The 27,653-nt window shown below is 50.8% G+C and overlaps 1 protein-coding gene across 3 annotated transcripts; it reads left to right on the top strand.

Moving 5' to 3' along the window:
* The first annotated feature begins 97 nt into the window (after positions 1–97).
* ADORA2A (adenosine A2a receptor) lies at positions 98–27,161 on the top strand. 3 transcript variants are annotated; one of them, XM_060269951.1, is made up of 3 exons: positions 98–783; positions 16,579–17,359; positions 18,628–19,395. In XM_060269951.1, exons 2-3 carry the CDS (start codon positions 17,010–17,012, stop codon positions 18,680–18,682), a joined length of 405 nt encoding a protein of 134 aa, XP_060125934.1. In that variant the 5' UTR covers positions 98–783; positions 16,579–17,009; the 3' UTR covers positions 18,683–19,395. The 3 variants fall into 3 exon arrangements, with proteins under 3 accessions (XP_060125934.1, XP_034954231.2, XP_060125933.1); XM_035098340.2 differs by lacking the exon at positions 18,628–19,395 and adding an exon at positions 24,492–27,161 and having other exon boundaries at positions 99–783; XM_060269950.1 differs by lacking the exons at positions 98–783; positions 18,628–19,395 and adding an exon at positions 24,492–27,161 and having other exon boundaries at positions 11,411–17,359.
* Positions 27,162–27,653: the final 492 nt, after the last annotated feature.

Here is a 27,653-nt window from a genome sequence, read left to right as displayed (position 1 = left end):
GGCGTTTCCATGTGCTGCTCTGGTTTGCCAGAAACGGCTTTGTCATGCTGGCCACATGACCTGGAAGCTGTACGCTGGCTCCCTCGGCCAATAATGCGAGATGAGCGCGCAACCCCAGAGTCGGTCACGACTGCACCTAATGGTCAGGGGTCCCTTTACCTTTACCTTTAATAAAAAGAACCGTGGCGGAGCTGAGTGTCAAACTGACGATCAAACTTCGCTTCTCTGCTGAACCAGCTGCAAAAGAAGCTTGAGTTGAGGAGAGGCTCCACTAGCATCAGAAGGCGGGGGCGGCCAGGCTCCCCATCAGCTGCTGAGGAAATCCCTGCAAGTAGAAAGCCAGCCCTACAGGCTACGTCTCTCCTCTTCTTCCCCGCGTGCCCCTTTTGCTTGCGCGGGATGGGGTGCTACAGACTCTCTTCTGGTTCCCCGGCTAAGGAAGGCCCGGCCCGGTCGTGGCTGCTCCGCTAGCCAACCCCCCGCCCCACAGAGAGCCAGGAGCGCAGTGGGATGTTCCCAAGGGCGGCCCGGCAGAGTCCCCACCACGCCCACCCCTACCCCCGCTGCCAGGAGACTGAAGCGCCAGGCTGCCTGCAGGGGGCGCCCTTGGCGGGAGGAGGCGCGCCCCTTCGAGGCGGGCCGGGGGCCGCGTGGTGCGGCGGCGGGCCGGCAGGGGGCGCGGCGGGGGCGCCTCGGCGGAGCGAGCGGCGGGCTGGTCCCGGACGGCGGCGAGGCGAGGCAGGCGGAGTCGGCGCGGAGCAGCAAGCCGGGAGGAAGCGGCAGGTGAGCGGGCGTCGGCGCTTCGCGGGACTTTTTATGCCGGGGAGGGGGCCCGGTCTCCTGCCTTCCCAGGCGAGATCGGGACCACGAGGACCACGCTCTCCATGGGGGACCGGGGAGGCAGAGTTCAGCGGGGAGCGGAGTTGCTTCGGCTTCTGCCTCAGTTTCCCCCTTGGTGAGGCCAGCCCCAAGGCTGGCTCTAGCTGGGGAGAGGCTTCGCTGGTGGTCGGGAGCCTGGATCTTCCCGCACAACAGCCCTGAGAGGGAGGCTCGGTTCAAGAAGGGGACTAGCCCAAGGGGAGCTTGCCCAGTAGTCGTCGTCCCCTTCCCTGTCGATGTGGGGGCAAGAAAGCCCAGGGCCCCCTGTTTGCCGACTGTTTCTGGAGGAGCCTCAGTCCGGAGATCCGAGTAGGGGGGTGCGGATCGGTCCTCAGTACCAAGGGGCCCTATCCTGTGAGGGTCCAGAGATCTAAGGCGGGAGGCGATGATGAGTAGGAAGCAGAGCATGTGAAGAGAAGTCTTTTGGGGGGGGGGTCCTAAGGATGCTCCAGGGCCGGGACCCCCGCATGGGCCGGGAAAGGCAAGTTCCTGAGACCACCCGAGTTCTGGGTCTAGAAGGGGACCTACAGGGCAGACCCTGAGGGCGTTCCTCCTTGGAAGTGAGAGGGGAGAACCCGAGCAGGAGAGCCCCTGCTTGGCATGCAGAAGGGTGCAGGGTCTTCCCAGCTCGGAGGACAGCAGAGTCACAAGCGACAAATGGGGCTGTTCTGGGGCCAGGACCCTGCAGAGCCATTTGCTAGGCGTGGAGAGGAGGCTTCCCCAACCTGGGACCATTCTAGATCACAGAATTGTAGAGTTGGGACAGACCCTGAGGATGATCTAAGTCCGACCCCCTTGCAATGGAGGAATATGCAGCTGTCCCATAAGGGGATCGAACCTGTAACCTTGGCATTAACAGCACCACTCTCTAACCAACTGAGCTATCCGGGCTGATCTGCTTTACTAGCCTTCAGAACATATGGAGGCACCATTTTGACGTAGGCAGTACTGATTTATGTGGGCATCATGGGCTTGGCCAGTGGAAAGGCAGGGAGGGGCAGCTTACCCCCCATAATCAATAAAAAATATCAATAAAAATGCATAGCAAACAGAGCTTCTGCCCCACCTAACAAAAGGCCTGCCCCTCCGCCCAAAAAAATCCTGGCTATGCCCACGGTGGGCATGAGGCAGCTTCCTCGGCTTCCAGCACCAAGAAGAAGCAGCTGCACGATGGTCCCCATTTCAGGGTCCGATCCTGGGTTGCTCAAAGTTTGGGAGCCTTCATAGCTCAGTGGCCGAGCATACAGAGGGTCTCAGGGTTCAGTTCCCTGCGGCATCTCCACGTAGGCCTGCAATAGGCTCCCAGCCTGAGAGCTGCTGCCGGTCAGAGTAGGTAACAGTGAGATAGGCGGAACAAAGGTAGGAGGTGCCTTCCGGCGGCGTTCCATTGTCCAGCACGTCGCTGCTTGAGTGTGGCAAGCCTCGGTGCCATTGCTCTCCATCTGTGAAATGGGCACATTTGGGGACAAACCTGGCAGGGGGGTTGTGAGGGTGAAGCTTTGCGGAGGTATCATGCTCATCATAATAAGGAGACATCCATATATCCTTTCGGGGAGGAGGGAGTCCAGGTGGTACATTGCACTGAATTCATTGCTCAGATTGAAGCATAAAGTGCCTGAGGTTCTAGTCTAGGGGGGTTCTAGACAGCTGCCTCCCAGCAGACATCCCCTCCCTTTCCTCATGGGTCTTCCTCACCCTCCTTCCAATTTCCTTGCAGAAAACCGATCCTCCCTCTGCACAGTGCTTAGCAAGCTAAAGGAGACCTGATATTCTTCCAGCAGCTCACTCTCCTGTTTTAGTTTTCACTATCTTTTTGTAAAGTTAATTTCTTGGTAAAGTTGGCTTTTGCTTGTCTCCGTCCTCAGTAGCCTGAAAGTTTCCTAAAACGCTGGTGCGCAATGATGCCTTTTGCTGTTTGGTGAAGCTCTTGGTTTAAGGGAGGAAGAGGATTGATCCTGCAGAGAGGCGATCTGGTGGCTCAAGCCAGGGCCATTGGTTAAATCAGGTGGATAGGAAGCCGGGGCTGTTGTGTGTGTGTGTGTGTGTGTTTGCAGGAAGACCAGAAACCAGGGGGAGATGCGGACAGTAAGTAGAATGTATCTGGAGCACAAAGAGTTCTGTGCTTGTCCTGGGGAAGCTGGAGATAGGCAGAATGGATAAAGCAAAATCATTTACTGGACCCGAACCAAAGCGTCTAGTGGCCCCTTGAGAGATTAATGTGTTTATTGTTCTCTGAACTTTTTCTCAGCGAAATCCTTCTGCCTAGAAGAGTTGGGGCAGTGGCAGAGGTGCGGGAGAGAGAAGACGCATTGTATAAATCAATTAAATAGTTTCAGGTTGTCCTCCTTTTTTTTGCAAATAGCCTTTTTTTTCATGGAAGAAGCCCCCCACCCCCACCCCGCTACCAGCACCACGCTTGCCACCTCTTTCGGATCGTGTTCCGCAAATGGATTATGCCAGGCAGCTGCAGACAGCAGGAAATTGGGGCGAGGCTGCAAAATTGGATTAGGGTGGTGGAAGAGCCTCTTGGATTGAATCTCCATTAAAAGATCAATGCGCTTAACTATCATTTTAATATAATTTGTTTAAAATTAAGAAACCCATTTTAATGTGGTGAATAGATTAGGCTGCAAGATGCCAAGCAGGCTGGCCCTGGGGCTGGGGAAAAAGCTACTGGGCTGGGGGTGCCGCATTGGGGGGGGGAAGAGAGAAGGCTCCTTCCCTGCCCCCATGGTTCAGACAAGGTGTGGATGTTCATTTATGGCAGGGGTGGAGAGGCTCAGGTCTGATGGGGAGAAGCAATGTTGGCCCCCAGGCATCTCTATCCTTCCCAAAGCAACTTCCCAAGAACACACACCCTCTTCCCCAAGCTACACCCTTCCCTGGCGGTGTTTTGCACCTTCCTTGGGTGCTTGTGCCTGACTGTGCTAAGGCCCCTTCCTTGCTGAGATGGAGAGAGGATAGAATCATCTGATTCACACATGGGTGGAATGTTGTTGTTGTTGTTGTTGTTGTTGTTGTTGTTGTTGTTGTTGTTAATTACCCATCCTTCACCCTAAGGTCCCAAGGTGGGGGTGCATAAGTTAAAATACAGGAATAATTAAAGAAACAATTTTTCAAAAATTACAATTACTAGAAAAAGCCGCCACGAAACATAGAGGCAGGTCCTGAAAATACGCATCTCGGGTGTCAGAGGTGCACTGACTACACACCAGGATAGACCTTTCTGACACTATACATGTTACTTTCTGACAGTAAGAGCTGTTTGACATTGGAACGGACAACCTCAGGAGGTGGTGGACTCTCCTCCCTTGGAGGTTTTTAAACAGAGCTTGGGTGGCCATCTGCCAGGGATTCTTCTTTACGCTGTGCTTCTTGCATGGCAAGAAGTTGGACGATGACCCTTGGGGTGCTTTCCAACTCTACAGTTCTCTGCTGATGCGATTCTCCTCCTCCCCAGTGATGGGTTTAGGGGAGTACGACTGGTTTGGTTGCACTGGGCACTGAGCCTTGGGGGGTGCTGCCGGGAGCGCCACAACTGTGATGTAGAATGGAAAGTGAGAGGTGGGGAGGGGAGCATCAGATGTTGGCATCACACAGGGCACTTCTGAAATTTGAGACCGCAGGTGGCTTCATATGCAGAGTCATGAACATTGTCCCTCCCTCTCTGCCTCCACCTGCAGGCCGAAAGGCAAAGGTGTAGCTGGGCCTTGGACAAAGGTGGCTTGCTTTTTTTTTTGGCCCAAAGAGGGGCTGATTGCCAGCAGTGAAAGTGGGCACTCCACACTCACCTTGAAAGCAGCAATTAGCTGCTGGCCATGTTTGTTTGTTTGTTTGTTTGTTTGTGATGGCCTTCCTCCTGCTCATCAAAGGATCTACCTGATGATTGGGGAGTGGGCAGTTGTTGTTGTTAATTGCATTTATATCTCACCTTTTCTTGCGAGGAGCTCAAGGTGACATACATGGTTCTCTCCCCCCCAAAAAACCCTGGGAAGAATGTTAGGCAGAGAGGCAGTGACTGCCCAAGGTCACCACCCAGCGAGCTTCAAATGCCTGAGTGTCAGGATTTGAACCCTGCTCTCTCCCCTGTCCTAGGCTGACACTCTAACCGCTACACCAGTTTGCATCCCTATTTGAGTGCTGAGCTAGGTGGAGAGGGTCTACTTCATTTTCCCTTCCCCACCCCCACTCCTGCCCAAATTGGTGGGGTCTTCCAGGGTGGAGGCAGAAGCATTTTCTTGGGACCCCTGCACCAGGAGTTAGGCACCCCCATGTCCTAAAGCCCTGTGGATGTTCCTTTCATTGGAAACAATAAAAGCAGATTAAACTTTAAGCCCACAGGGTGGGGGCGGGAATTGCCAAAGTTCTAATGTTCCTGAAGTCGTTCCAGTAGTTCTTTGGAAGGCTAGACTCAGGTGGGGGGAAAAACAATTAAAAAGGACAGTAAAAGTGTAAAGAATATTTAGGCAGCCTCGGGTAGCTAAGTGCCCACATTGCAGCTGTGAAGCTGATGGTGCAAGGGTGAGGCTTGTGCAGCCTGTTTACTCAGGTGTAAGCCCCTATTCATTGAATTTACTCCTCGGCCCATGTTCCAGAGGATTTGCAGGAGAAACGCTTGGTATGTTTCCTCCGGTCTCTGAAGAACCATCAGAGAGGATCAAAATTGTGGCTCTGCAGGGGGTCCTTTAGGAGAACATTCCTTCCCAGTGTCCAGTGACGAGGGCGCCAGTTAGTCCCAGTATTGGCGGCAGGTGGTGGTGAGAACGGAGAGAGCTTGAACCCAGGGAGGCCACATCTGCAGCTCGCTCTCCTGAGGAGGGCTTGGACGCATGTGTTTTTTTAACCCCCCCTAACATATCCTCTCTCGTAATCCCATCTCTGAGAAGCTCAGGCGGCCAGAACCACAATGAAGGCTGGTGGGAAAGAGGAACAAAGTTGACCTCCTGGTGGGGTTCTCAGCCCCAAGGGAGGCAATAATGCTTCTGAGTATCAGTTGCTGGAAACCACAGCAGGAGAGAATGCTCTGGCGCGCTTGAATCTAGAGCTGGGCAATCTATTGATCACATGAGCCAAAGCGGTATGGGGGCTTGCTCAAGGCTGAGTGATGTATCTCAGCTGCTTCTTCCTCCCTTAAGATGGGGAGGAAGCAGCAGCAGCCGAGATATATTCCAGACATCATGATATACAGTGATATACCTTGGTTCCTGAATGGCTTGGCTCCCGAAACACCGCAAACCCAGAAGCAAGTGTTCCGGTTTGCGAACGTTTTTTGGAAGCCGAATGTCCGTTTTGGCTGTCGGCATTGTTTCCGGGGCCAATCAGCCAGACAGAAGCCAACCTTGGTTTGCGAACGTTTTGGAAGTCGAGTGGACTTCCAGAACGGATTGAGTTCGAGAACCAAGGTACCACTGTACAGTATCAGCATATTGTGGTATTTAGCTGTTGATATATCACGATGTTGAAAACCAGATATCGCCCAGCCCTACTTGAATCCTGCTTGTGGGTTTTCCAGTGGGGCATCTTGTAAGAAGAGGATTCTGGACTAGATGGGACATTAGCCTAATCCTGTGTAGGCTGTTCTGATGAGATGGGAGCTACTTCTGTTGGGGATCCTGCCAACCTCAGAAAGCCAATGGGGTTGGCACTCTCCTTCTGCTCCTCCCTTTCCTTGCACTGAAAGACTCAACAGAATATTCATCATTTGGGGCCACACTTCAAATTGTACATTCTGCTTCCCATCCATCATGGCTCCTGCATCCTGTTTCTGAAACTCCCCCCAGAGAGGGTCATCTCCTCTTGCTGTTATTCTAGATTTGTTGCAACCACAGCCTTCCCCAACCTGATACCGTCAGGATGTTTTGGACCACAAACTCTGGAGGGCACCTGATTGACAAAAGCCAAGCTAGAATGTGGGAGGCTGCCTTATACCTGTGCATGTAAAACAGGGGTTTCCCTAAAAACTAAGATATTTCTAGCCCTCAAGGTTATGAATAAAGGAAGCTGCTTTGTACTGAGGTCCATGTAGCTCAGTGTTGTCTATAATGACTGGTAGCAGTGCCTCTCCAGGGTTTCAGCCAAAACCCTCGTCCAGTCCTACCTGGGAGATGTCATTGGGGATTGAACCTGGGACCTTCTGCATGCAAAGCAGCTGCTCTGCCACTGAGCCACAGCATCCTTGTGCTTTGCTCTGCCACTGAGCTGTGGAGAGTTCCCCTTGCATTGCAGAACCCCCAGGAAATGGGCACCACAGCAGTGTTTCGTCTGAGGACACAGGAAGGCAGCAAGTCAGCGAAATTGTGGGGATCTGGACAGCTCAAACAAATCCTCTCATTTGTGGCTCCTCGTTCGCATCTGCTTCCCCGAAGTGTCACCACCGTGAGGGTTAATTCTAGCACATGGCTGCTCTCTGTGTTAATTTGAAGGAGGATCCTTGCCAAAATAATCAGGCTGTACAAATCCCCGCCACGACGTAGCATTTATAAGTGCTAAAAGGAAGTAGCAAAGGAGCGCAAATTGCAACAGAGCTTCAGGCGTCCAAATCGCCTGCAGGCTTCAGAAGCTGCCTTTCCAAAATGTGGTGTTTTAAAAGTCTCTGTCCCGGCTGAAGTTGGCAGCAGGAAATTGCTGTGGCCATCAAGCCTGGCTCTGTCCATACATACTGTACAATGTTAGGAAGAGAGGGAGCAGGAGATGCAGGGCCTGAATGCGGCCCTCAAGAGCTGGGGTGTACCTAGGGGTTGGCCAGGCTGGCTCTAGCCAAGGGCACAAGCCCCAGGTGTGTGTCTGCAAAATCATGCCTCTTCACTCTGGCTTGGAGTGGCTAGGAGTCCTCCACATCCTCCCAGGCTCCTCCCCTGCTCTGGGAGTTACCTAGGTATAATGCAGGATTGTGCCGTATTTCAATGTAAAATGCTACTGTTGTGTCCCATGGTTTTCTCTCTCCCCCCCCCCCTCTGCCAAGTTGGGGATCCTCTCCAAATGCCTGTGTTTGAAAGGGTATATGAAATGTCATGCATTTAAGCTCTGGGCAGCCAAGTGCAGACAGATTTACAAATTCATGTGTTTGCATGTGACAAATTCCAAAGGGGCCATCCTGTTAGGCTGTAATCATAGAATCATAGAATTTGTAGACCTGGAAGAGACCATGAGGGTCACCTAGTCCAACCCCCCTGCAAGGCATAAATATTTTGCCCAACATAGGGCTTGAACCCACGACCCTGAGATTAAGTCTCACACTCTAGAGTAGTTTGCAATGGATTGCTCTGAAGTCACTTCTGCGCCATATAAAAGAAATCATCCACCAACTGCCCTGCCTCGCCCTGCCCTGTATTTTGCCAGAACAAAAGTGGCACCCCTAGAGCTGCCAGGCTTCAAGGGCACAAGGGACAGGGAGAGGGGCACCCATACAGCTCCTTGCCAAGCATGGAACCATAGGGCAGCCATAGGGTTTGTGCTGTGCTTCAGTGACTGTGGTGATTAACAGCCGTGGCTTCCACAGCTATCAATCAAGGCATGCTTAACGTTTTGAAAGGGGGCTGCTAGCTCTGTGCCCTCCCAGCTTCTCCGCGCTTCTCCCGACATCAGCACTGCCCTTGCAACTTGTGGGAGAGGAAGCAGGTTGGTGATTTGGAATAGTCTCTCTGAAAGCACATGGGGTCAAAGGCAGGGCCGGCTCTAGGTAGACTCCCGGTGGCGCGGTGCGCCAGGGCGCTGGGCAGGTAGGTGGGGTGCTGCGCAGCAACCATGCTGGGCGCCGGAGCGATCTCCGCCCCTCAGTGCCAGGGCGCCCAACCTGCTCGAGACTGCCCTGGTCAAAGGACAGAGGAACAGTTCGCCACCTGCTCTGAGCTCCTTTAGTGGACAGCTCTCTGCAGCACCTGGGGCTTTGAAAGGTCCCGAATGTGTTTCATTTACTTGATAGCAGCCTCTTCCTAGTGGCTAGTGCACTCAGAGTAGAGTAGAGATAAAAGCAGCCAGATTTGAACACCTGACCCATCTCTTTGCCTTCAGGGGCTTGGGAGCACCCGTCTCTCATGGGAACAAAACGGAGAGCATCCCTTAAGGATAGGGTCAAGCGTCCTAAAGCACTCAAAGATCTCCTGCTCCGTTCCGGGGAACCTTTTGAGGGCTTTTTCATAGAACCATAGAGTGGGAAGGGACCCAAGGGTCATCTAGTCCAACCCCCTGCGATGCAGGAATCTCAGCTAAAGCATCCATGGCAGATGGCCATCCAACCTCTGCTTAAAAACCTCCAAGAAAGGACAGACCACAACCTCCTGAGGGAGACTGTTCCACTGTCAAACAGCTCTTACTGCCAGAAAGTTTTTCTGTATGTCTAGTCAGAATCTCATTTCCTGCAACTTGAAGCCATTGGTTCAAGTCCGACCTTCCAGAACAGTAGAAAACAAGCCTGCTCCATCCTCCATGTGACAGCCCTTGAGATATTTGAAGGTGGCTGTCATGTCTCCTCCGTCTCCTCTTTCCCAGGCTAAACATACTAGGTCCTTCAACCGTTCCTCATCCGACTTGATTTCCAGACCCTTGATCAACTTGGTCACCTTCCTTTGCACACGGTTCCAGCTTGTCAACATCCTTCTTAAACTGTGATGCCCAGAATTGGGCACAGTATTTATTCCAGGTGTGGTCACCAGGTTTTTTGCAGAGTTGTTGCAAAGTTGGGGGAGAAGCAAGATGCTTACTTGTAAGGTTTCCCTCCCTGCTCTTTTAGGTGTCCCAAATGCCTGGATAGATATCTTTGTGGTCGGTGACTTGTTTCTTGTGAATGCTTCCCTGCCCCACAACGGTGTCTGTGAATGAGGCAATGCAGAATAAATTATTGCCCATCTTCTGCTGCAAAACATGCACCACTTTAGCATGCATTTTAACCTGACAAACCTTGCTTTGCATCTCATGCCTATTCAGTTGCTGCTCCCCACTTACACTTTACATACCTGCCTACCAAGATTGCCCTTGTCGATCTGATGAAGTAAAAGCCTGAGGAATGGCTCAGTCAGCAGAGCATGAGACTCTTAATCTCAGGGTCATGGGTTCGAGCCCCACATTAGATGAAAGATTCTTGCATTGCAGGCGGTTGGACTGGATTCCACCCCTCCCCCCTTTAAAAATATATATTAAAATTTTATTAAAATAATTTCAGTTATAAAAAATAGAGTGATGAAAGAGAAGGGAAAAGGTGCACAAAGTACATTAAGAAAGGAAGATATACTATAGTACAGTGGTCTTCAACCCCCGGGCCACGGACCGGTAGCAGTCCGTGGATCAATTGGTACCGGGCCGCCTAAGGATCATTAAATACAATTAAATTAAAATTATTAAATCAAAACAATCTAAATAAAATATAAACAATAAACGCCCCCCCCAGCGGGCCACAGTAAAATTATCAAATGTTGACTGGTCCGCGGTGATAAAAAGGTTGGGGAGCACTGCTATAGTACACTAAATATACTACACTATAGTTCTTTGGTACACTAAATATACTACACTATATTTATATAGTACACTAATACAGTGCACTATATTTATAGTATGCCATACTAAATATATGCAGTAGTATATTACACTATTATAGTATATCACACTAGAGTTGGAAGGGACCCCAAGGGTCATCTAGTCTAACCCCCAATGTGCATTTTAGGCGCACCCAGACTCCCTTTTTGTGCTCTGTTTCTAGGCATATGTCCACATTTTAAAGTGTTGTTATTGGTTTCCCCCCCTGGCACTTTCCCTATGAAAACTGCTCTTTACTGCTGGATCAGAGCAAACAGAAATCCTCAGAAAACCCGAATTGTTGTTTCCCCGATTCAATCAGTAAAGAAAGAGTTTGCGCAGAGAAAACACTGGAGGGTGGGGGAGAGAAGCACTTGGACCTTGCCTAGAAAGGACGGGGTGGTAAGTCGATGAGCCCTGAGCATTTTTGTTTTTGTGTTACAAAGGGACCCTGCTAGGCTGCAGACACACCATTCATCTAAAGCCCATAGCTTCCCCCAAAGACACCTGGGAACTATAGTTTGTTAGGAATGCTTTGATGGTGTTTCCTGCTTGGCAGGGGGTTGGACTGGATGGCCCTTGTGGTCTCTTCCAACTCTATGATTCTAGGTTGCTGGGAATTGCAGCTCTGCAGGGGTGGGGGTGGGAATACAGATCCCAGGATACTGTACTTTGGGGGAAGGAGCTGTGTTCATTTCTGGCAATGTGTGTATGCAGAACCTCAGTAGGGCCATGCAAGGAGCTGGATCAGGCCAGAGAGCTATCTTAGAATCATAGGTACCAACTCCCTGGGGCCCTGGGTGCCCAAACACTCACAAAATTCCCCATGGAGGGACTGGGCACACACAGGGCCGTCTTAAGCGCCCCAGGCGCCGTGGAGTGACGGATCCCTCCGGCGCCCCCCCGCCCCATTTCCCAGTGCGGTGGGTGGGTGGGCGGGCGCAGCGCGGCTGCCACAGGCACTGCTGCGCGGGGGGAGGGCAGGCACAGCGCGGCTGCCGTGGGCTCAGCCAGGGCATGGCCCCAGGCACGTACGGTCACGGGGCCACGTTGGCACTCCTAATTTCAGAGTTGGAAGGGTCCCCAAGGGCCATCTAGTCTAACTTGCCCAGCATCCTGTTCTCACTGCAACCCCTAGGGATCCTACCAGCAAGGCCCAGGTGCAACAGCAACACTCTCCCCCACTTGCGATTCCCCAAATAACTGCCATGATTCAGATGCGGACTGACCGCGGAGGCTGGAGCAGAGACATTGCATCTGGTAGCCCCTGGTCGCCCGATGCCCCACGCACCTTGGCCGGGCTCCTTCGCCTCCTCTCCTCTGTCTCCAGAGGAGCTGCCTCCTGCCAGTTGCATTACCCAGTGGAGAGGAGAAAGCTTTGTTCTCCGGTGCCCAGAGCAGCCATAGAACAGCCTGTTCTAACCAATGAAAAATGGGCAGGGGGGGGGGGGCGCAGCAGCAACAGGTTTGCAAGGAGCACAGGAAATGGATTTTAATAATGAGAAGTAGGCAAGAACATTGCCCAGGCTAACAAGGAAGAAGCCTTAACCGCATTAAGAAGGCTGGAAGAGGAACACTCCTGCCTGCCAGCTGCTTTCTGGCCTGGGATGATAACAGGGTCTTTCCCTCCCTCCACCTCGCTTTGTAAGAAATGTTGGGCCCTGTTGGAGCAGGCGTCCGTTCTCAAGTTGTTCTGAACTGAGCCACCGCACCATTTTGATGATGGCCACATGCCACAAACCTCTCTTGTGTCTCCCTTCCCACCCTGTGTCATGCTCGGAGCAGCGTATATAAACTAATCACCAAATGGCACTTTAAACCAGGGTTACGCTTTCTGCAATGGAATTGTCTAGGCGCCATTTCCCTTTATGAAATTGTTATCATCATCATCATCATCATCATTTCTAGACTGCTTTATATTTTAAAGGAAAATAATCTCAAAGTGGTTTACAACAAATTCGAACGTCAAATCAATAAAACAAATTCAAGCTTCAAGGGAAATGTTTCAGATCCTTCTCGAAGTGCCATTTTGCTCTCCCCATATTTATTTACCTACTTAAGTTATATAGCTGCCCCATGGCAGAAATACTGTAGGAAGGCAGTATGATGTAGTGGTTAGAGTGTTGGACTAGGACTTGGGAGGGGCCAGTCGGTCGCCAACCTGGCATCCGGAGATCTCCACGCGGTAGCAATTGGACCCGTGCCAGTCACAAAATATGTCTGGACCCTGAACACTAGCTTGAAGGTGCCTAGTTTTTATTTTTGACTCACAGACTCTTAGACGTGGAGAATTGGAAGGTACGTGAAGGAATCACAGCTCATGGATATTGTGGAAATGGAGCCTGCCACTAACTAGAGTCTTCCCAGCTGGTTTTTCTGCAGTAGATATAAGATTAAAATGCCCATTTAGCAGTGCATACGCCCACATAAATGCCACAACTGAGCTCGCTCCTCATTGACTTTTATGTTGTGCTGAAATAGCAAGACTCAGCGGGTAGTGTTACCTTGCTAGCCCTACTCGGAGTAGAGCCATGCAGGTCTGTTAATTTCAGTGGTTCTGCTGATGTCAGATGCAGCCCTAAACAGAGCTTATTTATGAACTCGAGCAAGCTTTTATATCCCGCCTTTTCGCAGGGATGGAAGTGGCTTGCAATGTGGACAAATGGAAAGTGGGGAAAAAGAAAATTGAAGAGTATGCAGGGGATAATATCTGTTCTAGTTAAGCAGCATTTGATCAGTGGAGCTGGGAGAGGGGTCCCTCGTGCAAATTTAGTACATAGGTCTCCATAGCCACAGATACTCTTGGATATATTTTATGTCATCTTAAAAACTGAGGCCAGTGGAGGGTTTGAGCCCCAAACCCTTGATATGCCTCGTGCTGTTTTTGCAACTTCTGCCCAATTTTCCATATGTAAACAGAATAAGGAAGCAGCGCAGCTTCTGCATTGGCGGCCATTCCCTGCTGTTGCCAAAGAGCACAATGATCAGGAGATCTTCGTCTCCAAGAGGGATTAAACTTCAGGCCCAAACTCCAAGGACAGGCTCCAAATGAGATGAGCTCCCAAAGATCATGACCAGGCCATGGCAATTCCTCTGTTAACAGACAGCCCAGACGAGTCTGCCATTGGCAAAGCCAATATAAGCCTTAACTGGGTGAGATGATGATGATGATGATGATGACGACACCCTCACGACTTAAATATATTTGTCGCTTCTTACCCTCCAAAAAAAAAAAGAGGGACCCAGGTGGCGCTGTGGTTAAACCACTGAGCCTAGGGCTTGCTGATCAGAAGGTCGGCGGTTCGAATCCCTGTGACGGGGTGAGCTCCCGTTGCTTGGTCCCAGCTCCTGCCAACCTAGCAGTTCGAAAGCACGTCAAAATGCAAGTAGATAAATAGGAACCACTACAGCGGGAAGGTAAACGGCGTTCCCATGTGCTGCTCTGGTTTGCCAGAAGCAGCTTTGTCTTGCTGGCCACATGACCTGGAAGCTATACGCCGGCTCCCTCGGCCAATAATGCGAGATGAGCGTGCAACCCCAGAGTCGGTCACGACTGGACCTAATGGTCAGGGGTCCCTTTACCTTTACCTTTTACCCTCCAAAAAGCAACTTACAAAAATACCATAATTATGCAAAACCACTACAATATTGGATGCTTCCAGACTGTCACTGTGTTAGGGTGGGATTCAGGGACATATAAGAAAATTCAAGTTGCACAATTAATAGTCGAGCTGGAGCTCTTGCGCAACAAACCCAATCTACCTGCCCTACCCACCCCAAAGATCAGACTTTTATGATATGTAAAGTGAAGGGGGAACTGCCCTAGGAAGCATGGGATAGGGCTTGCATGACGCAGCATTGTCTAACCTCCCCGCAAACGAATCAGGTATAAATCCTCAATAAGCTGGTTGTTTGTTTGTGAGCAGCATTGATGGCAAAGAGCAAAGGATCATGGGTGAAGGGAGCTCCCCAGATTCCTGGATCCATCCTTGAGCAATGCCCTAGAAGTGCAAGGAAAGATCCCTGGATAACCCAGATCACAGGGACCAAAGAGAGACAGGGGTGTGTGTGTGTGTGTGTGTGTGTGTGTGTGTGTCAATGGGCCCCTGTGTCAAAACTCATCTCCCCCCCCCACGCACTGCAGGTGGTTGTGCTGGTGGGGTGAACTATGTTAGACATCTTTGTGATCCCATTTTACCAGTTTTAAAAACTTTGCTTTTTTATTTAAAGCTGCCAACATTCTTATAACCAACCACGGCAGCTCAGAAACTGCAGAAGCTTAAACACACCAACACTGTTGCCATATCGATAACAAGATTAACAAATAAGCGCTGATAAAAGCAGTAATTGGCAAACAAGATTAAAGGGAACAATATTAATACAAGAGCAACGGAGGTAAAATGCTGGCAAGAACAGGAAAAGGTTGTCTGGTCAGACTGTTTGGCCCTGGGGCGGGAGGAGGGCAAGTCTAGTTTGAGCCCAGGTCTTGGCAGGGTAAATCAGATTCACTGAGTTTTCTTCCTAAAGGGGATTCTGGAGGGGGCTGCGGAAACCTGGACTATCCTGCCATCTCTTTTGGGGGTCACCCTGCAATAAATTCCAAAGTGATGAGACCTAAACAGGGGTGCTTGACTCATTGATAAGTACAGCTGAATGACAGTAGGCTGTGGGTTGTGGCATTTGGCACAATTCTGTGCAAACCCACAGTCTTGTTCTGGGTGAAAATTCCACACTCCTGAGAAGCTCTGTTTGGCTTTTCACAAAAGCAAGTTTCTAGCCCTCGTGGTGCACAAGGCCTTGGCTCATGGCCAAGCGTCTCCCCACCTGCCTTGCTCTTTTCCCAGGGGGAACCTGCTCTTTCGCTCTAAATCAGAGCAAACAGCAATCTGCGGGGAACCCTTATTGCCGTTTGCTCCAATTGAGCACCAAAGAGCCTTTCCCCCCCAGGGAAAGCAGTGGGACAAGAAGACGTGTGGATAAGCCCTCAGAATACCGTAGATGAAGTATTTCTTCATGTAGTGTGTAGTTTATTTATTTTTATTTAATAGATTTATATGCCAGCCTTTGTCTCAGAATAAAATACAGGATCAAAACAGGGAAACAAGGGAAACAAACCAGCAAAATAACCTTCCCACAGACACATATAAAAAGCTGTCGAATATTATTAATCTTACGGAACTATGGAACTCCCTCCTGAAGGGCCAATACCTTTATTTTAAGATACACATAATTGATATGAAAATAGTTGCATAGTATTTAGGGTTCAAATGCACAGCACATTGTATAGAGGGGCTTGAAGTGTGACAAAAGCAAGGGCCCATAAGCACGTAGCTTGCAAACTGTTATCAAATGCCTACCCTACACCCACACGCCCAGTAAGGCCAGATAAAGGAAGGAGGGGGAATACAAGCTAGGCTCACAGTGTAGGACCTAAGTCCCACAGGACCAGATAAGAAGGGAGAAGGGAGTATGGCAGTTTGGAGTACATGTGCTTTTTGTAGTTAAGGAAATCAGGTGTTGCCTGTTTGTGACTGTATAAAAGGATTGTGCATCCACCAGTCGGTGTGCAGGTTGCGAGCTGATTGCACTGCACCTTTGCTTGGCATATGCTGAACAAATAAATCTTGTTGTATCCTGCCTGGCATGTTGCCTCTTTGTGTTGGTTCCATTGTTCCTATTGCCCGGGTGGGACTTAGGTCCTACACTCCTACAGGAGGCAGAGATGGCCACCAACTTGGGATGGCTTTAGAAGAGGATTGGACAAATTTATGAAGGAAGATGGCTATTCCCCATGATGCCTACTATGCTCTCCTCCTTCCAGTGTTGAAGGCAGAACTCCAGCTGCTGCGAATTGCAGGGGGGACGAGCGCTGCTGTTGTGCTCACGCCCTGCTTAGAATCATAGAATCATAGAGTTGGAAGAGACCACATGGGCCATCCAGTCCAACCCCCTGCCAAGCAGGAAACACCATCAAAGCATTCTTGACATATGGCTGTCAAGCCTCCGCTTAAAGACCTCCTGCTTGTGAGCTTCCTTCCCATTGGGGGCATCTGGTTGGCCGCTGTGAGAACAGGACTCCCCTTTGGCCTGATCCAGCTGGAGGGGACTTTTCTCAAGTTCTGTTTTACTTTCTGTATTATTCGTGTCTTCACTAGAGGGAATATGACCTCAATGCGTTACTCTCTTTTCCAGCCGTCTCTCTCCTTTCCGATGCAGCTGCGGGAGGGGACACACCCCACCAGCTACCTAGAATAAGAGATAGCTGCCCCCCCCCCCCCGGAGGTGTCGTTACGTTGGCTGGAAACGACGATGAAAGCTGTGGCCTTTCGACAGGAAACTTAATTTTCAGGCAGATGTTCCCTTGTTGAGCTGCCCCTGCAAAGAGAAAAGGCGCCCGTCTCATTGACTCTCTTGGAGACTTTTGCCCATGTCTTTTATGGCCTGGGCTCACACTCTCCTCCTGCGCACTTTCCTGACTTCTCCGCCATAGGGACCTGAGCCAGCCTTAGGGAAGCCGAGAGCCCCTTCCTGGCGCCTGGGCGACTTGAGGTCTGTGCCTGCTTGCTGTGATCTTGCAGATATGGACAGTGGATTCCCTGACACCCTCTTGCCCGGCTCTCACCATGCTAATTCGTGGGCATAAAGACTTCCTGGCAGATGTGGTCTATATCGTCTTGGAGCTGCTCATCGCGGTGCTGGCCATCTTGGGGAACGTCCTGGTCTGCTGGGCTGTCTGCCTGAACAGCAACCTCCAGAACGTCACCAACTACTTTGTGGTGTCTCTGGCGGTGGCCGACATCGCGGTGGGCGTCCTCGCCATCCCCTTTGCCATCACCATCAGCACCGGCTTCTGCGCCTACTTCTATGGCTGCCTCTTCATCGCCTGCTTCGTCCTGGTCCTGACCCAGAGCTCCATCTTCAGCCTCCTAGCCATCGCGATCGACCGGATTATTGCCATCCGGATGCCTCTCAGGTAAATGCGCAGTTGATGACAATGACGACAAGCTGTGCTTTTTTTCTAGGGGTAAAAGGTAAAGGACCCCTGGACAGTTAAGTCCAGTCAAAGGCGACTGTGGGGTTGTGGGGCTCACCTCGCTTTCAGGCCGAGGGAGCCGATGTTTGTCCACGGACAGCTTTCCGGGTCAGGTGGCGGCCAGCATGACTAAACTGCTTCTGGCGCAATGGAACACCGTGACGGAAACCAGAGCGCACGGAAAAACCGTTTACCTTCCTGCTGCAGCAGTACCTGTTTATCTGCTTGCACTGGCATGCTTTCAAACTGCTAGGTTGGCAGGAGCTGGGACATAGAAATGGGAGCTCACTCCCATCATGCGGATTCGAACCGCCGACCTTCTGATCAGCAACTCCAAGAGGCTCATTGGTTTAGACCACAGCACCATCCGCATCCTTTATGATTCTAGGGGTACTCAATGGTACGCAGTACTGGCACCTTTCCCCACCCACCCCAAATGTTAAAAGTGTGGCACTTGCTGTAACAACTTCATCATGAATACCAGGGGTGCCAACTTCAATAACATATTGGGGGGGGGACAGGTAAGCCCCACCATCCATATTGAATCACATGATGCAGCACATGCTCACCATTTGAATGGCAATGCCCATCAGTTGGGGGTGGGGGCAGCTCCCTTAACAATTTTATTGGGGTGGGAAAGAACGCTTGGCCCCTAGGAATTAGCTCCTTGGGTGAGTACCAGCACCATTATTTTTTCTTTGAAAAAAGCACCAATGACGACAGGCGGGGCTCAAGGAGCACAGCTTCAGTGCTGAGCTTATTTCTTTTCTCCAGAACTAGCAGAAGCAGAATAAATTTGCTGCTGGGGAAGTCTGAAGTCCGTCACCAGCTTACCAAAAAACGGTCCTGTTTCATCCGTTTTAAAAAAGCCATTCTGGGATCTGCATGACCGAAATCCCAGCTGGAGTTTTTGCTCCCCGCCACCCCGTCTGTTTGAGAGAAAAGTCCGTGTTTCATAATCTCGACTTTTCCCAACCCTCTTCACTTGCTCTGAGCACGAGTCCCCTGAGAGCAGCGGCAGTCAGTCAGTCAGGGGGGCTGTTTGTAATGGCACGAAGCAGCCCCCTCCAGCCGTGGGATAACAGCTGGGCAGCCTCAGAAGTCCACTTCACAGAGACTTCGCCCGCTCTGAGTCTTCTGTCCAAGTCTCTGAGTGCCTCAGGCCAATCTCTTCCTCTCCCCCATTGTGATTTTTTTTTAATTTACAGTGAAAAGCTCAAGTGGAGTTTCCTGCCCTCTGAGTTTGAAGAGCAGCAGCAGTGACTGGAAATGGATATACAGTTCCTAAGGGCCAAGGAGGGGAAAGAGAAGGTGTCTCTCTCTCTTTCTCTCTCAGCTGGGTTGATTCTCTCACATCTCATCCAAACCACCTGGGCAGGAGAAACTTCTTCAGCTGCAGGTTCAGGAAATCGGCTGTCCCCCATCACCTATCCCCATCCTCTGTCCAGCTCTGTCTAGCAGATTTGGAATGAAATGTCTCAACAACAGTTGTCTGAAATTACTTTCTTTAGACCCAAAGTGCTCAGAAAAATCTGTCGAAATCTTCAGCCGTTTGAAAACTAGGAAGATTTTTTTTTTTAAAAAAAAAGTAACGCCAGGGAGACCCTTTGTGCGATTAATGATTATGTTTTGCAAAATTACAAAGAGCACACATTTTTTCATCTTACTAAAAGAAAGATCTAGACAAAAACAAGTTTTCCTGGATTTGTTGAAAACCTTTTCAGCACTTCCTTCTCGAGTTCCTCCTCCCCCCCCCCCGCCAGTGCAGTTTTTTCTGTTAAGACGCTGCCCTGTCATTGTCAACTTTAGCCACGTCTTCATTCTCCACAAGATATGATCTACAGTAGACATTGTGCATGGCTGAGCAAGAGAGATGGCCGGTTCTACCCACTGCTGTAGTATCCTAAATTCTGATGTTCTGCACAGAATGGCTCACACATTTCCATGAAGGATGAAATGATATGCTACATTGCATAGGTACAACAAATGCAGGCACTGGCTTTTTCTAGGGAAATGCTCGCTAGGGAGGGAGATTGTGGTATCTCAGCAAACATTTCAATTTATAATATTCTGATTATTTCTACTTTCAGTTAAGTATTTTTATTTATTTCCTTGATTTAGTGAGAGAGAGGAATTGGGGGTGAGGATGGGGACTCTGTGTTCAGAAAGTGGATGTTCCCATTACACACACATGTGTGCATTAATTCATTCACCTTGTTCATGTGCCCCTGTCCTGCCTTTGCAGGTGGAGAAAAGCAGCCCTCTTTGCAGGGGCGTTGTGTAGGGAGGTAAAATCTCCACCCCCCAAAATTTATGCACCATTTGATTGCGGGGAAACCTCAAAGCGGTTTACAAAAGATAGAACAATGAAATCAAGACGGAATCACGACCCCGCTTTAAAACACACTAAAGTGGAAATGCTAAAACAGATGAAAATTGCCTCAGCTTTATGAGCATCTGCGTAGGTTTGTCTGAACAGGGATGTTTTTAGCAGGAGCAGGGCCGGTGCTAGGGTTTTTTGCACCCTAGGCGAGATCACCTTCTGCCCCCCCCCCAGTCAATCATATTTCAAACACGGTTGTATTTCACATCCAACCTGTTCCTTGAATCCATGATCTCTGCTACATGTTCCAAAGCAGTGGCAGTCCTGCTACCACAGAATAATAGTGCAGGGTGGGGAGGGAGGGGGAAGAGAGAGAGAAGGAAGGAAGGAAGGAAGACAAGGAAGGAAGGGATGAAAGAGAGAGGGAAGGAGGGAGAGGGAAGGAGGGAGGGAGGAGACAGAGAACGGAGGGAGGGGTGAGGAGGGGGTGAGAGGGAAATAGAGAGAGAAAGAGAGAGAAAGAAAGGGAGGGAGGAGGGGGTGAGAGGGAAATAGCGAGGGAGAGGGAGGGAAGAGAGAGGGAAGGGAGGGAGGGGGGAGAGAGAGAGAAGGGAGAGGGAAAAAGAAAGAGAGGGGGGAAGGAAGCCTGCTCTTGCGAGAGGCGGCGCCAGGATGAGTGCCCTGAAAGGAGCACTTTCGGGGCGCTAATCCTGTTGCCACCTCTCGCAGGGGCGGCCGCGTCTCCCTTCTCCCCAGCTCACTTCAAAGCCGGCTGCTTCAAAGCCTTGAAGGAGGGCTTCAAAGGAAGCTGCGAGGGAGGGAAACGGAGCCCTCCCTCGTGGTTCGCCCCAAAGCAGCGGGGCTGAGCAGACGGAGGCGGCACAGCCCGGCGGAGCGTGAGTTCGACGTGCCTGCCCGCCGCGTCGCGCCCTCTGGCTGCCCACTGCGCTTGGCCTTGCCAGAGGGCGCGATGGGGAGCTGGAGGGAGGGTGCGGCGCAGCAGGCAGGATGCCTAACTCGCGGTCCGCCAGGCTGTGCCGCCTCTGCCTGCTCATCCGAAACTAGGCTAGGATGGGACGGCCCTGGGCAGGCTGGCCTGCACCCCCTCCATTTTGGCACCCTAGGCAACTGCCTAGTTCGCCTTAATGGACACGCCGGCCCTGAGCAGGAGCCAGCAAGAGTACAGTGAAGGTACCTACCTGATCTCAATAGGCAGGGAGTTCCAAAGTGCAGCAGGTGGTGCCACACTGGGTATTATGTGCCAATTCAAAACCACAGCCTGTTATTTTGAGCCTTCAAAATGCTAATAATAATAGCTTCCCTCCCCTGCTGGGGCTTTAACTTGCCCTGGGAGAGAAGTCATCAGTGCAGAGAGAAAGAAGGAAATCCAGGAAGAGAGATGATGACTGATGTTTTTATTGGCTGTTTTGTGAAAGGAATTTGGCCTGCAGAAGGGGCAGAGAAGGAGATGCAGGCCAGGCCTGTAACATCAGCTGTCTGAGAAGGCCACCACTCCTCTGTCTCCTCCCTTCCGTAGGCAAAGGATGGAGTGCATCTTGGTTGAAGCCTTGGTGGCTGCTGCAGAGCCTCCTTGGGAAATATAGCCAAATTGCCTTTTGCAAGCCCATGCTTTGGGGCCAAAACCGTGACTCATACATTTATAAATAACAACCACAGCATTGGCGGTCCCAGGGCAGGGAAGTCTCTGCAGCTCCCCTGAAACGTGCATAGCTGCCAAGTCTCCCGTTTTTAAAGCTATTTCCCGCTGGCAGCCCGGATTGAAAAAAATCCCGGAAATCCCCCGGATTTCCTACCTGCCAGGGAGGCTCCAATTTGGGTCCTGGCGCTGCCTGATTTTCGGTGCCCAGACATGGGTAGTGTGGCACATGTGTAGAAGCGACGGAGTGCCATGTTACCCATGCCTGGGCACCGAAAATCGGGTAGAGCGGCACCGGAAGTTGCTTCTACACATGTCCAGACATGCGTAGAAGCGACTTCTGGTGCCGCTCTACACGATTTTCGCCCAGGCATGGGCGGAGCGGTACTGGAAGTCGCTTCTACGCATGTCCGGACATGCGTAGAAGCGACTTCTGGTGCCGCGCCACTGCTGATCCCGCATTTTTCAGCGGGAGACTTGGCAGCTATGAACGTGACCTGTTGATTTTGGCACACCGGCAGATTTTGCTTCAGAGCCTCCCCAATGTGGCTTCTGCAGTGGCTTGTGTGGCTTTAGGCAAATCATTTCAAAACGCTCCCGCCCCCTCTCTCACACAGGCACCCTTCCTTGGGTTCATCAGCTGGGCTGCAGTGATGTCACAGAATGTTCATAAGTAGTCCAACTGCTGAGTTGAAGGGAGCTGTCTGTAGCAGGCAGGGCTAACACCAAGCTTAACCAAGGTTTGTGACTGCTTTACAAACCTTGGTTAACGTCAATGTTACCTTAGTGTTATATGCCAGCGTGCATCTCTTCCTCAATGTCGTTTAAGGAGTCGCAAAGCTACAGGGCTGCAAGAGAAGAGTAATCCTTCCTGGTTAATGTCTCTTTTGATGAGAGACGGGTGGGGCAAATAATAAACCAAGGTTTAAGTGACCATCTGCCAGGCATCTCAGCTTTAACTATACTGAACATGACTTGTTTCTTGTAAAATACATTTGGATCTGTCTGTTTCCAAGAAGTCCCACCCGCACAGCCCCATTGATTTTGGGGGTGGCAGCAAAACCAAAACAAATGAAACACAGTTGTGGGAAGGGCTGAGCCTAGCATTCTAGTGTTGGTTATAAATCCCCCATACAGTGGCACCTCTTCTTACAAACTTAATGCATTCCGAACACACAATGGTAAGTCGAATCCCATAGGAATGCATTGGGAGAAAAAATTCTTAAGTCGAAGCAACCCTATCTAAAAATTCGTAAGTAGAAACAATCCTATCTAAACTGCATCCAAGATGGCGGACGGAGCTCCATTCGTAAGTAGAGTTATTCGTAAGTAGAGGTACCACTGTACCTGGTCACCAGGTGGGCAATTGATAAGCGGAGCTGGGACACCGAACCCCTTGCTCTGGAGGAATCAGCCAAGGAAGGGGTGCTGTCTGCCTGCGGGTGGGTGCATATCAGAGAGGGTCAAAGAAAGAGACCTCAGGCACCTCATGAAGCCTAGCTGTCTGATGCAGGGGCTGATGGGATTTGTACTCCAAAATAGCCAGGCAAGCCCAAAGCATCTGGAGCAGGCATCCCCAAACTTTGGCCCTCCAGATGTTTTGGACTACAATTCCCATCTTCCCCGACCACTGGCCCTCTTAGCTAGGGATCATGGGAGTTGAAGGCCAAAACATCTGGAGGGCCGCAGTTTGGGGATGCCTGATCTGGAGGAAAGTAGGTGGAGGAATTTAGACTTTCCTTACAAGATAGTTTCCTTCCTTTAGGGATGTTTCAGATGAGGAGGAGGAGGAAGAAGAGGAGCATTGGACTGAGTGGACTTTGGATGCCCTCGGTAAACCGAGGGGCTCTGATGCCGTCACCTGTGTTTAAACTAAGAGGCAGGTCGATCCTGATAAATATTATTAGCAAATATTAGCTTGGATTGTGTCCCTCCTCTCTGGGTGCTCTCTTTCCCCTCCTCTTACCAAGTTATATAACTAATGCTGTTAATTAAATAAACATTGTTCCTTAATGGATGGATTAAGTGCCGGCAGCTCTTGGCTGGATCTGAATCGGAAGTTGCAGAGAACAAAGTCAAATGATTGGTTTTCAGCTCTACATTCACCACCACCACAAAATGCATAAAATGATAATGGGATGTGGTCCCTTTACCCCACTTGTTCTCACCTGACCGCTTCAATCCTCCTGTCAGATGTCAAAGAATTAAAAAAACAACTATGTGACTTTTTGTCAATGTCTGAAGGCAGCCCGGTTTTGGGAAGCTTTTAATGTTTGATATTATTATTATTATTTCTTATACCCCACTCATCTGACTGGGTTGCCCCAGTAACTCTTGGCAGCTTCCAACAAAAATACACACAGAGGAAAAAAAGCACATCAAACATTAAAAGCTTCCCAAAGCTTCAGATGTTTACAAAAAGTCACATAGTTTTTTAACTCTTCAACATTTGACCCACCATAGGGTGGGTGTGACTACCCAGAAGGTTTCCTGCCTGGTTCCCTAATAACATACCCGCTGACATTTCTCCGATGAAAATAGGGACGTCCCATTCAATGACAATTTTACTGTTTATATCCCACATATCTTACTGGGTTGCCCCAGCTACTCTGGGCCACTTTCAACATATATATATAAAATAATCAATCATTAAACATTTTTAAAAACTTCCCTATACAGGATTGCCTTCAGACAGCTTGGGGGTCGGATAACTCCATACCCTCCAACATTTTCAATGAAAATAGGGACATCCTAAGGAAAAGTAGGACATTCCAAGATCAAATCAGAAACCAGAGTGGCTTCTCTAAATCAGGGATGCCCCTTACGTCTCACAGTGAGGGAACCACCAGAAAGCTCTCAGAGATGGACCTCCGTGTCTGGGCTGAATAATGGGGGTGGAGATGCTCCTTCAGGTAAACAAGGCTGAGGCTGTTTAGGGCTTTAAAGGTCAACACCAACCATTTTTCCTTGGAATTGTGCTGTGAACCAGTGTCAATCTTTTAGGACCGGTGTTATGTGGGTCATACCCTATTTTGCAACTCACAACATCACCAGATCCTACCGTTGACTTTCCTTGGTTCTTCTCCTTCCAGATATAACGCTCTGGTGACGGGCTCACGGGCAAAAAGCATCATTGGCATCTGCTGGGTCTTGTCCTTCATCATCGGCCTGACGCCCATGCTGGGATGGCACAAGCCTGCCTTGGCCAACCAGGGTTCCTCTTCCTCCTCCTCTGCTGGTGTGTGCAGCAACGAGTCCTCTTCCTCCTTCTCGTCCTCCTCCTCCTCCACTACGACCCCTTCCGGCAACTGTAGCAGCGACATGTTGGCCTGCCTCTTTGAGTCCGTGGTCACCATGGAATACATGGTCTACTATAACTTTTTCGCCTGCGTCCTTACACCGCTGCTCTTGATGTTCGGGATCTACCTGAAGATCTTCATGGCCGCCCGGCGGCAGCTCAAGCAGATGGAGAACAAGGCGACGCCCGGGGAACGTTCCCGCTCCATCTTGCAGAAGGAAGTCCACGCGGCCAAGTCGCTGGCCATCATCGTCGGGCTGTTTGCCGTCTGCTGGCTGCCCATGCACACCATGAACTGCTACATCCTCTTCCGGCGGGGCTGCGACCGCCCTCCCCTCTGGCTGATGTACCTCGCCATCATCCTCTCCCATGCCAACTCTGTAGTGAACCCTCTGATCTATGCCTACAGGATCCGGGAGTTCAGGCTGACTTTCCGCAAGATCCTTGGGCAGCACATCCTGGGCAGAAAGCAACGGTTCAAGGGGACCACGGCCAGCCGGAGGTCCTCTGCTCACGCTGAGGAAGACGGCGAGAGTGCCGGCATGCAGATCACCAAGTACACTCTGAACTTCTATCCCGGAGGGGACTTGGATGGCATCCACATGGACGGGGATTGGGGGGAAACCAAAGTGGGCTTGGAACTGCGCCAGAACAAGAAGGCGTTGGCCGGGGAGGCAAATGGCCATGCAGCCCATCCCTGCAAAAATGGGGACCTCTCCAAAGCCTGCAGAGACATGGAGCTGCTGAGCCAAGAGCTGCTGGCGATTCGGGATTCTTATGCCGCTGACCTGGAGACTTCAGCTGTAGAAGCCTCTGATGGGTCCTGAGGCCCCCTCAGGATGCAACGCGGCTGGAATGAAATCTTCCCCCTTTCCCCGTGGTCTGCTTTCGTTGCAAGAAAGGAGGGGGGCAAGGGGAGGGCAAAGGTTTGGGTCCTTGAGATGGAAGGGGAGGGGTCCCTGACACAACTGACAGAAAGACCTGAAACGGCCTGGGGAGAAGGCAGGAAAGGGCCAGGGGGCTTTTTTCCCAGCCAAAGGTCAAAGGTGAAGGCAAGAGGCGATTGGCGGGACACAGGGACACACTTCTTGTTGCCTTTGGAAGACTCTGCAGGCAGAGGGCACGTGGCAACATCCGATGTTGCTTGGGACACCTGTGGCTGCCTGTGGCCACAGCCCAGTTGTACCAGGAGAAAATGAAAGGGTCAAAGGAAAGGTGCTTCATAGTGCCGAGGAGCTGTGATTCCTGCATTGCAGGGGGTTGGACTAGATGACCCTTGGGGTGCCTTCCAACACTACAATTCTATGATTCTGTGAAGAGCAGAATGGGAAGTTTTTTGCTGGGCACCCAGCTAGGGTGATGCCGGGCTCATTCCTGGAGCTGGCGAGAGAGAGCGTGCGAGAGCGCATGGTTTGGAGGCATTAGAGATGCGTCTGTTTGTGTAAAATCTCGAATAGGAAGCTTTATGATGTGATTTTGATTTTCCTCTGGCTGCCAGAAGTCTCCTTGGGGATTTCTGCAGGGCAGGGCAGGGCAGTTGCCTACTTAGCCTCTTCCACCAGGCTGTCTCCTAGGTAGGGCCTGGCATGATGGAAATCAATAGGTGACTGTGCTCCGGTTTGCTCCCAGGGCACGGATGCCTATGAGATGATTAGAGGGGTGGACTTGCTCAGCGAAGAGGTAGCTTCTCAAGGAACCACCTGCCTGCAGCTGGCAAGGAGTGCTTGTACAGGTCACCCACAAAGCTGGCCCAGCACAGATCTACGCACCGAGAGAGTCCCTGGGACTCAACCCTAGAACCGTCTGGATTTGAACTCAGTGTCCAGATGAGAAACAACCCAGAGGGCTACTGCTTTTAAGGGCCAATACCAGATCCCAACACCCCCCCCGAGCTGTGTCTGCTAGCCAGAAACATCTTGGCAACCTTTCCAAACAGCTCCCAGATGCAAAGCTCCTCCCCGCTTGTGCTCTGGCACCTAGCTGAAATCTACCAGGCAAACCTGTTTCGCAGGTGACTGCTGTTCTTCTCGGTGAAGACGACGGCACAGACTGTTGAGCATCAGTCGAGCAGTTGTTGTTATGGCGGCCAAGCTCTGACATGACAAGATGGCAGCTTTGCATGGAGGGACGGCTGAGCTCGCCTTGGGGTTTTGTACGCAGAGTTTCATTTCAACCAAAATGGTCACCCTTTGAAGAAATGTGAAGGAGGACCTTCGGGAGGTAGGAGGAGGAGCCAGAGATGGGAGAGGGTGCGAGGTAGAGGCTTCTCCCTGTGACCACACAAGGAGGGCTATTCAGTCTGGTCCATCACCCATCCTTCTGAAACCGTCCGTCTTCTAGTGTACACTGAATGTTTGCCCTTTGTTATTTCATAGATCATGCTCTGTGCCCCCTCTCCGTTTTAATAAGCTTCTGTTTCTGTTTTCTAGCAGCGTAATTTAAAAAATAAATCTGAAACAAATTGTGACGTCATAAGTTTTGCAGTTTCCATTGAAACCATCTCCCCTTGAATGCATTCTCTTGTGCTGGTTTCTCATGGCTGTGCCTGGGAACAACTGAGGCCTGCGGATAGAGGGCGGTATACAAATTTAATTGACCACCACCACCACAGATTCATAGCCTCTGCCTGGCAAGTGTGGCTTGCCAGGCTGCCTCTGAGATCTTCTTAACCACTTCTTCTGGTGGGCTGGAGAAGGAGCTGCTGTCTTGCTTGCAGATTGGGCCCTAGCCCAGCATCCTTTGTGAGAATCCAGGCAGATAAATGAATGGTGGGCCATTGAAACTTGGGCAGTGCCCTGCCTCCCATCTCTCTCCCCCCCCCCCTGTCTCACCATGCTGGAGAGCTCACATGGTCACAGCAGAGCTGACCAGGCCCAAATCTGTTACTTGTGATGTAAATAAACACACACCCAGCTAAAAATACCTCGGGCTGATCTTAGGCAACTGAAAGCCAGTT

Source organism: Zootoca vivipara, chromosome 17, assembly GCF_963506605.1.
Source record: "Zootoca vivipara chromosome 17, rZooViv1.1, whole genome shotgun sequence".
In the NCBI taxonomy this organism is placed as follows: Eukaryota; Metazoa; Chordata; class Lepidosauria; order Squamata; family Lacertidae; genus Zootoca; species Zootoca vivipara.
Note: the sequence above shows the minus strand (reverse complement) of the source record. Positions and strands in the feature narration are given on the sequence as shown.

What these genes read in the sequence shown, in the direction of transcription:
- ADORA2A (XM_035098340.2), top strand. Translation starts at nt 17,010, where the DNA reads ATGCTAATTCGTGGGCATAAAGACTTCCTGGCAGATGTGGTCTATATC. An exon ending in GCCATCCGGATGCCTCTCAG is followed by an intron (nt 17,360 to 24,491) that starts GTAAATGCGCAG and finishes TTCTCCTTCCAG; the next exon opens with ATATAACGCTCTGGTGACGG.